A 12,886-nucleotide genomic window follows, 5' to 3' on the forward strand; every position below is an offset into this window, starting at 1 on the left:
CACACCTTAAGCAGTCCTGAGAAGACAGAGGTTAGAGTTCATGGGGATGTGTTGTTGGGAAACAAGACTGAGTAGCAGCCGAGAGTGAAGGACTTTGGACATAATTGGACATACTTTTAAGACTTTGGGGTGTCATTAAGGGTTTTAAAGCAGGAGGTAATATGATTTAACTTGTAGAAATGATTCAGGTAGCAAAGGCCAATGGGTTCCAACGAGTACTGCCCTGTTACATAGTCACAGGTGTGCCATGGAGAAAAGGTTTCCTGGTCAAATAAGTCTAAATGGCAGTGCATGCCATTCCCTTACTTGGGGATTCTGAGCACATGTTAATATTTTAAAGGCCTTACAAAGGGCCTGTAGTAAAAAACCACTGATACCAGGTTATGAAGCATTGGACCAGAGTTAGGCAAGACAGTACAGGGACAGCAAGTACAAGGCTGTTTTATAATGGTCTGGTCAGTCGTGAGGACTGAAACCAAGGCGGTGAAAGAAGGATGTGAGAGGAAGAGAGCAATGGGGGTTGGGGAGATACAGGAAGTAGAACCAGCAGGACTTGCGTGTTGACTGAGTGTGAAGGAAAAACGAGGCTGAGATAGCTCCAGGTTCTCATGAAAGGATAGGCTAGATAGTGGTGTCACTCACAGTACCAGATTCATGAGGGAAGATCAGGTCTGCTGGGGAAGGTGGCAGGTAGGTGTGTTATCAAGATTGGTGTTCAGTTCAGTTCAGTTCAGTCACTCAGTTGTGTCCGACTCTTTGTGACCCCATGAATTGCAGCACGCCAGGCCTCCCTGTCCATCACCAACTCCTGGAGTTCACCCAAACTCATGTCCATCGAGTCAGTGATGCCATCCAGCCATCTCATCCTCTGTCATCCCCTTCTCCTCCTGCCCCTAATCCCCCCTAGTATCAGAGTCTTTTCCAATGAGTCAACTCTTCGCATGAGGTGGCCAAAGTACTGGAGTTTCAGCTTTAGCATCAGTCCTTCCAAAGAACACCCAGGACTGATCTCCTTTAAAATGGACTGGTTGGATCTCCTTGCAGTCCAAGGGACTCTCAAGAGTCTTCTCCAACAGTTTAAAAGCATCAATTCTTCAGCGCTTAGCTTTCTTCACAGTCCAACTCTCACATCCATACATGACCACTGGAAAAACCATAGCCTTGAGTAGATGGACCTTTGTTGGCAAAGTAATGTCTCTGCTTTTGAATATGCTGTCTAGGTTGGTCATAACTTTCCTTCCAAGGAGTATGCATCTTTTAATTTCATGGCTGCAGTCACCATCTGCAGTGATTTTGGAGCCCCCAGAAATAAAGTCTGACACTGTTAGATTGGTGTTAGACCTTCGTCATTGGAGGTAACTTGGTGATACATGAGACTGAGACGTTCAAGGGGCAGTTAGAGTGCTTAGTATGTAACAGGGGTCAAAACTGAATCTAAGTGCAGGAGGGCTCAGAAAAACAAAGAACATGAGGACTGGAATCTCACTAAACAAAATTATTAAATAAAAACAGAATTTCTATCTGGATCATTTTGTGAGTTAAAATTATCTTGGTCATCTAATGTTAATTAAGCTTTCTTAATCTTGGAAGTACAAGGAGTGTGCAGGGCATCTTCTGGGTTTAATATTCCTGTTACTACATGAAGCATGGATAGCATTTGCTATTAGTTGCTAAGTTGTACTTGACCCTTTGTAACCCAATGGAATGTAGCCCACTAGGCTCCTCTGATCATGGAATTTCCCAGGCAAGAATACTGGAGTAGGTTGCCACTTCCTTTTCCAGGGGTCTTCTTCTGGACCCAGGGATCAAACAAGTATCTCCTGCATTAGCACGCAGGTTTTTTTTGTTTTTGTTTTTTTACCACTGAGCCACCAGGTATCATGCATCCATTTCTTTATGAAGTACACTACTAAAAATAAGATAAATATTCCAATAAGCTTTTTTGTTTTCCTTCTTGGATACAACATTTTAAATAAAGATGTCTCTGATTCATGAGGATTTACATTTTAGTCACTGGTATATAACAAAACGGATGACCACATTGACTCTTTCTGCCAGAATTCAGCCCTCTAATCCAGACCAAAGTTATTCTTCTCTGTGTGGTGTGTTTAGATCTAGAAAATGAAAAATTTAATTCACAAGCATTTATGGTTATCATTAAAATTGTCTCTCTTTTTTTTTTTTTTCCTGAATATTACCAGCAGGGCCTCTCCTCTCATATGTCTTTTTACATAGCTAAACTACAGGCATTTTGAATTGTAACCCTGATTAAAAAAAAAAAAAAAGAAAGAAAAGAAAAGGTTTACAGGGAAATCACCACATAATCACAGTTTTAAGCAAGGAAGGAAAATAGGGGTTGTGGTGACTTTTCAGTCTCTACACAGATGCGCGCAAGATGTATGTACAGGGGGTGGATGCAGTCCTGCACATAAAACACAAGTAATATAGATAAATATAAACGATGCTTCAGAGTGGAGTCTCTCACTGCAGTTTAATCTTCCTTGCATCTTTCTCTTTTTTCCTCACTTCTGTTTTAAAGTTATTTTTTTAGAATAAAAGCAAAGAAGACTGATGCATATAAGGCTCAAAAACAGTGACAAGAGGAGGAGTAGAAAGCAAACTCTGAATCTCAAGGACCTTGTCGTAATGGAGACTAATAGGCCTTGTCACAGTCTAGGCTGAGTCCTGACCCCAGAGAAATCTATGTTCTTATCACTGAACCCCGTGATCATGTGACCTCACCTGGTAAAAGGGACTTTGCAGAGGGGATTCAGTTAACTCTCTTGAGACATGGCGATTACCTGGGTTATCACAGTGAGCCTGATGTAGTCATGATGGTATAAGAGGGTGGCAGGAGGATCAGAGTCAGACAGAGAGGGATAAGGACAGAATCCGAGGTTGGAGTGAAGTGCTTTGAAGCTGGACAAAGGGGCCATGAGCCAAGGAAGCCAGGAGCCTCTAGAAGCTGGAAGAGGCAAGGTGACACAGCCTTCCCTAGAGCTTCGAGAAGGAATGAAGACCTGATTTTAAAATCAACACCTTGATTTTAGCCAGTAGGAACTGATTTCAGACTTCTGACCTCCCAAGCTGTAAGATAATAAACTCATGGTATTTTAAGCCACTGAGTGTGTGGTACTTTGTTAGAGCAGCAGTAGGAGCCACACACAGATGAACAACTCTGGGGAGGTAACAAATCCTGCCTTTTACCTAAACTGCTGATACTAGGCTGATATCAGATTTCCTCACAATGTAATACTGTAGAGCAAACAGCAAGGACGTTCTGGGAAGGAGGCACTGCACAGTGGAAAAGAGAATGGGTTGTGAAGCACACAGACTTTTTTCCATTTACTGACTGTGTGAGCTGGGGCAAGCACAGCTTCTCTGAGCCTTGTTTCCTCAAAGGGTTGCTATAAGGATTAAAAGAGAAAATGAAGGACTTCCCTGGGACTCCAGTGGTTTAGAGTCCCTCTGCCAATGCTGGGGGATATGGGTTCCATCCCCGATCCAGGAAGATTTCACCTGCTGCAGGGGCAACTGAGCCCATGTACCACAAGTACTAAAGCCAGTGCTCTAGAGCCTGTGAGCCGCAACCAGAGAAAGCACTGCAATGAGAGGACTGAGCACTGCAGCTGGAGAGCCGCCCTCATTCGCTGCAACTGGAGAAAGCCTGCGTGCAGCAATGGAGACTCAGCACAGCCAAAAAGAAATAAACTAACAAAAAATTTAAAAGAGAATATGAAGCTCAGTAGAATGAACTCTACTACATAAAATCTGAATCCACATTAATCTCACAGTGCTTCAGTTTCCTCATCTGCAAAATGGGGATCATAGTAATAACTATCCCATTAAGGCTACTGAAGATTACATGAGTTGAATATAAAATTAAGTGGCTTGATACTACACTTGATGCAAAGTGCTGCTCTTATTAGAATAAGAAGAAGCTTCTGAAATGTACCACGTGCTCAATAAATGAACAGCACACTTGCCATGTACTTTTCTGCATCCTTCTCTATGCTTCACCTGCCCAAGTACCGTGCGATCTCACTGTTAAATGAGCAGCACTGACCTTGAATGGCTGCTGCAGAGCAGGAGGACAGGAGAGGAGTCCTGGTGGGAGAGGTGGGACTCCCGGGGGCTCTGACAGGTAGACAGGTGGAAAACTGCGGGTAGGCAGAGAGAAGTGTGGGTAGAAGGGATGTACAAGCAGGGCTGGGAGAACCAGTTAGAGATGTGAAGGGGCAGACATGCAGAGGAATGACGGCCTGACTAAGCCACTTGGCTTTATTATATGACCATGGACAGTCAATGAAAAAAATCCTTGCAGAAGACTGTCATGATCAAGGTGTCTCACACTTACTCATGCATATATATCAAAGGTTCTCAGTCATGGTGGTGTAACATGCCAGTTGTGAAAATAATCTCTCATGAGGTATTTAAAAAGTAATTAATATACATAGATGGACCTAGAGGTTATCATATTATGTGAAGAAAGTCAAAGAAAGATAAATATATGATATCACTAATATATGGAATCCAAAAAGTGATACAAATGAACTTATTTACAAAACTGAGAAATAGCCTCAGACATAGGAAACAAATGTATGGTTACTGAAGAAGATAACAGGGTTTAGAGGAGAGATAAACTAGGACTTTGAGATTAGCAGATACATACACAAGGACCTATGGTATAGTACATGGGACTATATTCAATACCTTGTAATAACATATAACGGAAAAGAATCTGAAAAAAAATATATAAAACTGAATCATTTTGCTATACACCAGAAACTAATGCAGCATTGTAAATTAACTATACTTCAATAAAAAAATTAGAAGTATTATATATAGTCAACATGAAAGATGATGAGGAGGAGGAGAAGCAGCAGAAGGAGTGTGGGTGCATGTTTAATAAACTATAAAGGATTTGGGAGACTAATTCATGAAATGTTTAAGTGTTTCAAAAGTGAAAGTGTTAGTCGTTCAGTCATGTCCAACTCTGCGACCTCATAGACTGGGGCCCAAGTCAACCATAAAATCTCAACAAGCCATTATAGCTAAATTGATAAATATTGAGTCCTTCACACAAGACCAAAGATGAAAACCAAGAGATGCAGTAAGGACTAAGAGGTAGAAAGGAAATAAAGATGGCACCCTAAAACCAAAGCTAGAATTAGAAATTAGATTTGTGCTTCATTTCACCTTAACTATTTCTAAACTAAAATGTTAACATAAATACTTGGGCTTCTCAGACCTGTAGAATGAGTAAATATTGGCTACATATTACTTGTTAGTAAATGCTCTATGAAGGACAAAGGAGATTGCATTCCTAGTTGGTAAATGACAACTTACATAATTTGTATTTTTTCCCCCCAGAAAAGCATATGTAATATGCATGAGGTCAGTGGCAGCCCAATATTGAAAGAGCAAAGAGGGGGACTTTCTCCCGTCAGACAGGCCAGTGTTCATCAGGATGTTATCTGTCTTCCTTTAAATGAAGCATTGGATCTACCCTCTCCTTTTGTTTTGTAAGAAAAAAACTGTACGTTGGCTGCTGAAGGATGAAACACCTCAGCCCTCTCTCCTGGTGCATCCAGGCAGCTGAATGGAAAAGACATTTCTGTGCACTACAGGTCCCCTGTCCCAGCAAGGCTGGCAAATGGACAGCCAATAGCCCATATCTCAACTAAGTGGTGTCCTAGGCCAACTGCTAAGTAGACTGGAGATGCTTAAATTATTCCTGACTTATTTCACAAGCATAAACAATGACTTCCTTTCTCCTAATAAGTGGTCAGTGGTAGCTGATTTTGCCTAAAACTCTAAAGATGTAAGATTCTAGGAAATGATATAAGAAGAATAGCCAATTGTTTTCTCCAGGTTCAGAGATTCCTCAAAGTGACCAAGGATTCCTAGGCACCAAGGGTTTAACAGGAATTTTTCTGTGGAAGGTAGAATCCCTCGTGGCTTTCACTTTCTATGCTATTTATTTATTATGTTTGAATATTTTTCACAACGATTATGTATTGGGTTTGAAACAAGATCTTTTAAAAAGTCCTGATAAAGTACAGTCAGTGGTTCATTGGCTAAACTTCAAAGAGTTCTTTACTATTACTTCCTTGATCTGAAAAGTAGATTTAAATACAACTTATCTCAAAGGCTTCTCCCTAATGAAGTGAAATAGAAAATGCTTTCAAAATAAATACATATCTTAACAGGCCCAAGGTCGATGGACAATGGAAGAATAACTGACTCTTTAGAAATCCGATGATTCAATAGGACCGCTGGGCATGGGGGCGGTAATGTTGGCAATAGAGCAAAAAAGACCATGTATATGGATGTGCTGTAAAAACTGAAAGAACAGCGTAGGTCCTGGCATTACTCAGCAGCATGTGCAACTACTGAAAAAGGCTGGTGCTTCGCTGACTTCCATCGTCAATATTATGACCTACAATCATGAAACAAACCCATCAGTGGGATATAAAGTAAAAAACATTCCAGGGTTTGTGGTACTGTTGATCTGTTCATTCATTTTATCATTCAATAAACATTTTACCCAGAACTTATTAGGTACTTAATGGCAACACAAACTAAAAATACAGGGAATTAGTTTCAACAGTAGAGGTTTATCTAGGCTGATTCCTCATCTTTTCTTAGCATGACCATAAGTTAGTGGTGCAGTATGGAGCCTGAGTATAGTTAAAGGTAAAAGTATAAATGCACCAGAAATCAGGAAACCTGGGTTCTGGATTAGGCTTTGTGATTTTGGGCAAAACTATATCTTGGTCACAGTTACATCATCCATAAAACAAGGGGGCTTCTATGTAATCCCTTGAGGGCCTTTTCTGCCACAGTGGTTTCCAACAATGGGGTATAATGGAAAGGATCACATAAAACTGAGCTGATGTCCACTCCTAGGTTAGCTAGCTCTGTGAGCCTCAGTTGCCTCAAAACTAAAATGAAGACAATAAAATCTACTTTTCACTGGACTGTTATGAGGATTAACTTCAATTAGGTGTATAATGATATATATTTCTTAACAGAACAATAGTACACAAAGTGTTCAAAGTACACAATATTCTCTTGATTTCCACTGACACAGTAGCATGGAAGTTATGAACTTAATCATATACATTTAGGTTCTAAAAGGATATATATCCAAGCAGACATGGACAGTATAGCATCCATGTCTGCTTCTAGATGCTTTGCACCGAGTCTTTTGCTCACTTATTACTATTAGATTCTTTGAGAACTTTACCAGGAAGGGGAAGGAGGAAGGAAGGGGCCCTGTCCACTGTTTTGAAGAAGCACAGAGGATGCATGGAAATGGCAGCTCCTTGTCTCAGGACCAAGGCTGCCTTCTCTCTCTTTCTCAGTCTGATGACTGCATCATTTATCATTCTAATTGGGCCACTTCTGAGAGTAAAAACTGTTTCAGTAAAACTGGGATGTATGTCTCCCTTACTTTTCAGGCTTATTTTCCAGGACCTTTTTTGTCACTTTAAAACTATGAGGGCTATTCTAATAGGAAGGCAATTGCACAGTAAGATTTTATCCAAGTTATCAATCTAAAATCTTGTGTTTTTTCATAAGGTGTGAGTGAAATTGCAGTTTGCTTTCCATCTCCTATTGCTGATGATGACCCTTCAGCTCTCCCATCTCCCACCGTCTCTCCCTCCTCCAGTCAGTAACTCTTCTTGCCCGTTCACTTGATGCCGGCCCCTGGATGCCAGCTGCTGTACAGTACTACCGTACTTTTCAAGGTACTGCACTGTAAGATTAAAAGTGTTTTCTTTAAAGAAAAGTCTTATGTTTTTTAAAGGTATGCAAAAAAAGGTACTTAACTTTCGTTTGATAAATATATATTAATTTTAGATAGGATATGAGGATAAAATAATTGTGTTTTTATGATTATTTTAATGCTTTGGAGTGGGGTCAGCCAACTGTTCCGTAAAGAGGCAGAGTAGATGTTTTACTTTTGTGCACCATATAGTTTCTGTCACAACCACGCAGTCATGCCCGTGTAGTGCAAGAGTGTGGCTGTGTTCCAAAAAAACTGTATTTACAATAATTGGTCATGAACTGGGTTTGGTTTTGGGCAGCAGTTTGCCAACCCTTGCTTTAAAATGATAGTTCCCCATGGATCAGGAAAATTTTATAAGTCTGGAATTGACTTGATTTCTAACATCCTATTTTGCTAAGGAATTATGTTTAAAAAAAAAAGAAAAAAGCCATTGCCTGGTATCTTTATCTCTTAGAATTTTAAACAGAAAAAAAAAAAAAACTAGAAAGAGCAAACATTCAGAAAAGTTAGATTTATGGGAATTTACCCACCACACAGTCCTTATTTAAAATCTTTTTCCTTAGCTCAGTGAAAACTTTGTCAGGAATATCTTCAGGTTAAGAGATGGGTCATTTGAGTTGCTTTTGGAGATCACTGTGGGTGGTAGAATGGAAAGAGCTTGCTATTTGTAATGAAAAGATCTGAATTTGAATAAGGTTGTGGGAGTACTGGGAAGCTCCAGTGGCTCAAGAGGTAAAGAATCCGCCTGCCAGTGCAGGAGATGCAGAAGGCCAGGGTTCAGTCCCTGGGTTGGGAAGATCCCCTGGAGAAGGGAATGGCTACCCACTCCAGTATTCTTGCCTGGAGAATTCCATGGACAGAGGAGCCTGGTGGGCTACAGTCCACAGGGTCGCAAAGAGTTGGACATGCCTGAGCAGATCTTGAACATTCCTTTTATGGGACAGCACTCTCAGACAACACAGTCCCCTGTCCTGAGGTACTGCTGCAAACACAAACTCCAATACTGTGTTAACCTCAGAACTCACCGGCTGCCACTGCGCAGGGTACCAGGCTGGGGGGCAGTTGAAGCGGTTACAAGCTTGCACCGTGGTGGGCTTGGGCTGGCGACACAGCTCATCAGCCAGGATTACTGTTTCATTTATCTCTCTGGAAAGCAGGTGGGAGCAGAAGACATCTCTGGTCTGCAGCCCAACCCCACAGGTGAGACTACAAGGACTCCACTTGCCAATTTCCCACCTGTGAAGAAATCAGAGGAAGAGAATACCCTGAGAACCTGTGTACAGAAAGGTTGCCTTGATTCAAGTGTTATCCTAATGGAGTAAAAACACCTATGTGGGTATTTGGGAAGGTCCAGCCCAAGCTTGGCTAGGAATTCTATCCCAAGACTAGAAGTCATCTTTTCTCTTCATGTTCAAGAATCTGTTTAAACAAAGAGGGTGATAAAGTGAAACATCCAATTTTTACCACAAAACCACCAGAAATGGTCACAATCATGTCTATTTTGATGGAAGTACTTGTTGCTCACTTGTGCCTGACTCTTTGTGACCCCATGGACTAGAGCCCGCCATGCTCCTCTGTTTATGGAATTCTCCATGCAAGAATACTGGAGTGGGTAGCCATTCCCTTCTCCAGGGGATATTCCTGACCCAGGTCTCTTGCATTGCAGGCAGATTCTTTACCATCTGAGCCATCAGGAAATCCCTATCTTTTTTTTCACTTTCTATGTCTGTTTTGATGAAACATATAAGCTTCATCAAAATAAGAGGGTATGTTGGATAAGATATAAGTTGTGCACATAAAGGCTTTAGATACCATATAGTGATTAGCAGGTCTAGAAGAAGGCTTTCTGCTTATCTCTCTAGCCTCCATTCTTAGCAAGACTGAAACATTCATGTTTATTTTTCTTTGGCTTCGAAGTGAAAGGTCGCCGGTTCCAACTTCCTTCAAGCTGCCATCATAGCATAGAAATGTCCCTGTCTTATGTATAAATATCATCACTGTCTGGGACTGGAGAATGTAACAAAAGTGAAAGTTGCAAAATAGATCACCCTTCTTGAGGAGGAATCAGTGGAGAGGACAGCTTATTATCTGGAAGAGGAAGTCAAACACAGAGATGAGTTAAGTGCATAAACGGGCCATTCCAAATGGCCAAGTCTTGACAAGTATGTTTATAGTGATCTAAGGGCCTATAAAAACAATTTCCCTGTTGATGCAGCCTCCAAAATGGGAATACCAAACAAAAAAAACTGAGTTTCTTGGGTTTGGAGTGAGAAGTGTTCTTTAATGATCAGTTTTAGAAAGTTCTGTTTACAAAGTGAGACACAAAGATTCTACAGGAGCCAGCCAAGAAAAGCATGGCAAGTTGACCCTTCAGTAGCTAGGACTGCCTAACCTTTGTAGCCAGCCCTGAAAACTGGTTTAAAAGTCTCTGACTTTATGGACCTAGAGTCTGTCATACACAGTGAAGTAAGCCAGAAAGAGAAAAACAAATATTTTACAGTAAATGCATACACATGGAATCCGGAAAAATGGTACAGATGAATCTATTTGCAAGGCAGAAATAGAGACATGGATGTAGAGAACAAATGTAGAGACACTAAATGGGGAAGGGGAGAGTGGGATGAACTTGGAGATTGGGATTGACATATATACACTAGTATGTATCAAACAGGTAACTAATGAGGACCTACTATATAACATAGGGACTCTACCTAATGCTCTTAGTAATCTAAATGGGGAAGGATATCCAAAATAGAGGAGATACATGTACACATATAGCTGATTCACTTTGCTGTATAGCAGAAACTAACACAACATTGTAAAGCAACTTTACTCCAATTAAAAAAAAAAGTCACTAGCTTTAATGTTTCTCTACTACTACTACTACTACAACTAAGTCGCTTCAGTCGTGTCCGACTCTGTGCGACCCCATAGATGGCAGCCCACCAGGCTCCCCCGTCCCTGGGATTCTCCAGGCAAGAACACTGGAGTGGGTTGCCATTTCCTTCTCCAGTGCATGAAAGTAAAAAGTGAAAGTGAAGTCGCTCAGTTGTGTCTGACTCTTAGCGACCCCATGGACGGCAGCCCACCAGGCTCCTCCGTCCATGGGATTTTCCAGGCAAGAGTACTGGAGTGGGGTGCCATAATGTTTCTCATCAGACTGTAAAGCTGAATAGAGCTCTCTCAACCCTTTCCAGGTACTCTGTTAGGGTAATTACCTTTCCAATTCCTATTTCCACAACTTCCTTTCCTACCCTGGATTCAAGCCATATCAGTAATGAAGTCCTTTCTTGTTCTCAGTTCATGCCCCCTGGTTTTCTAGCTCTATCTTTACTCAAGTGATTACTCCTAATATGTAATACTTCTGGTTTTTCCTTGCCCCTCAACATTTTTTCCATTTCCATATATCCAAACTTAATCCATATTTAGTTGTAAATAAACTGTATCCATATTTGTTCCAGATATGAAATGTTTTCTCAGTAGTATTACAGTTTTTCTGCCTGTTAAGGGCCCTATGAGAATACACACCTGTAGAAGACAAGGTCTGTCTCTGAGTCAGTTTTGTGTCTTTCACAGAGTTCATCATAGCTCCTTCTAAACAGTTAATATATATAGTTACTACTTTTTAAAATAAATGAACAAATGGAAGGGATCTACCACCATAGTGGGCACTTTATACACATTATCTCATTTAATTACTTCCAGAACACTATGAGATAGGCTATATTGATTTTCCCTATTTTAAAGTTGAAGGAATCTGAGAATCTAAGACGTTGCTTGCCCAAATACCCATAATTAGTAAGTAGTGAACCCAGGATTCAAACTTGGGTGTGTCTAGCTCTGAAGCCTGTGTACTTTCTATTATGCCATCTTATTTTTAGGAAATACCTTGAAAATCGCCCTATAAATATTCACAGAATTTTAAAATGAATAAAAGAGGAGAGGCTGAGTTGAATATATTTCTTTTAGATCCTTGTATGAATGTCTGTAAACTTATTTTTAGATCCCCAGCTTGGGTAAATTCCAAGCTTTAAAATATTAAAGGGCTACTGGTTTAAAAAATATGTCCACACAATCTTTGCCTCTTCCCCATTCTAAAGATGGAGTCTTGACTATGGGCTGGACTTACTGGCTCACTTGTAAGGAATACAATGAGGCAGAAGGGGTGCTATGTGACTTCCAAGGCTAAATTAGAGAAAGGATATTGCTTCTACATGGCTCTCTCTCTTTGACTGCTCACTCTGGGGGAAGCCAGCCAGCATGTCATGAGGACCCCGAGAAAATGTGGATAAAAGTCCACATGCAAAGGAAATCGGGCTGCTCACCAACAGTCAGGATCAACCTGCCAGTGGCAGGGGTGAGCTACCTTGAAAGCAGTCCTACTGGACTAGGCCCAGCCTTCAGATGATTCCAACCTCCTAAGAGATCCGGAGCCTGAATCGCCTTTCCAAGCTGCTCCCAAATTTCTCATTCATTTAACTGTGAGAGGTAATAAATATTTATTTTTGTTGTGAGCTCCTAGGTTTGGGGAAAAGTCATTGTGGAACAATAGACCACTAATTCTGTATCTCAAAGCACATGTTGTACTCTTGAAATATATATAATTGGGCTTCCCACGTGGCACAAATGGTAAAGAACCCACATGCTAATGCAGGAGACATAAGAGACACGGGTTTGATCCCTGGATTGGGAAGATCCCCTGGAGAAGAGCATGACAACCAACTCCAGTATTCTTGCCTGGAGAATCCCAAGGACAGAGGAGCCTGGCAGGCTACATACAGTCCGTGGGGTCGCAAAGAGATGGACATGACTGAAGCGACTTAGCATGTGTGTAGTACAAATATATATTCTCCCCCCAAAACGTGTGTATGTTCATCAAAAGACATATACAAGAATGTTCAGGGCTTCCCTGTGGTCCAGTGGTTAAGAATCCACCTTGAAATGCAAGGGATACGGGTTTGATCCCTGGTCAGGGAAGATCCTACATGCCGCAGGACAACTGAGCCTGTGTGCCACAACTAATGAGCCTGTGCTCTAGAGCCTGCCAGCTACAACTCCTGAAGCCAGTGCGCCCTAGAGCCTGTGCTC

General features: G+C 41.2%; 1 protein-coding gene across 3 annotated transcripts in view; it reads right to left on the reverse strand.

Moving 5' to 3' along the window:
- The window catches only part of ADAMTSL1 (ADAMTS like 1), a 1,109,873-nt gene that overhangs the window by 171,315 nt on the left and 925,672 nt on the right, over positions 1 to 12,886 (reverse strand). For all 3 annotated transcript variants that reach the window (XM_061425212.1, XM_061425211.1, XM_061425213.1), the window contains one exon: positions 8,824 to 9,034. In XM_061425212.1, coding sequence (XP_061281196.1) covers positions 8,824 to 9,034 — 211 coding nt within the window. The remainder of the gene's footprint in view (positions 1 to 8,823; positions 9,035 to 12,886) is intronic.

This window comes from Bos javanicus, chromosome 8 (genome assembly GCF_032452875.1).
Source record: "Bos javanicus breed banteng chromosome 8, ARS-OSU_banteng_1.0, whole genome shotgun sequence".
Classification (NCBI taxonomy): Eukaryota; Metazoa; Chordata; class Mammalia; order Artiodactyla; family Bovidae; genus Bos; species Bos javanicus.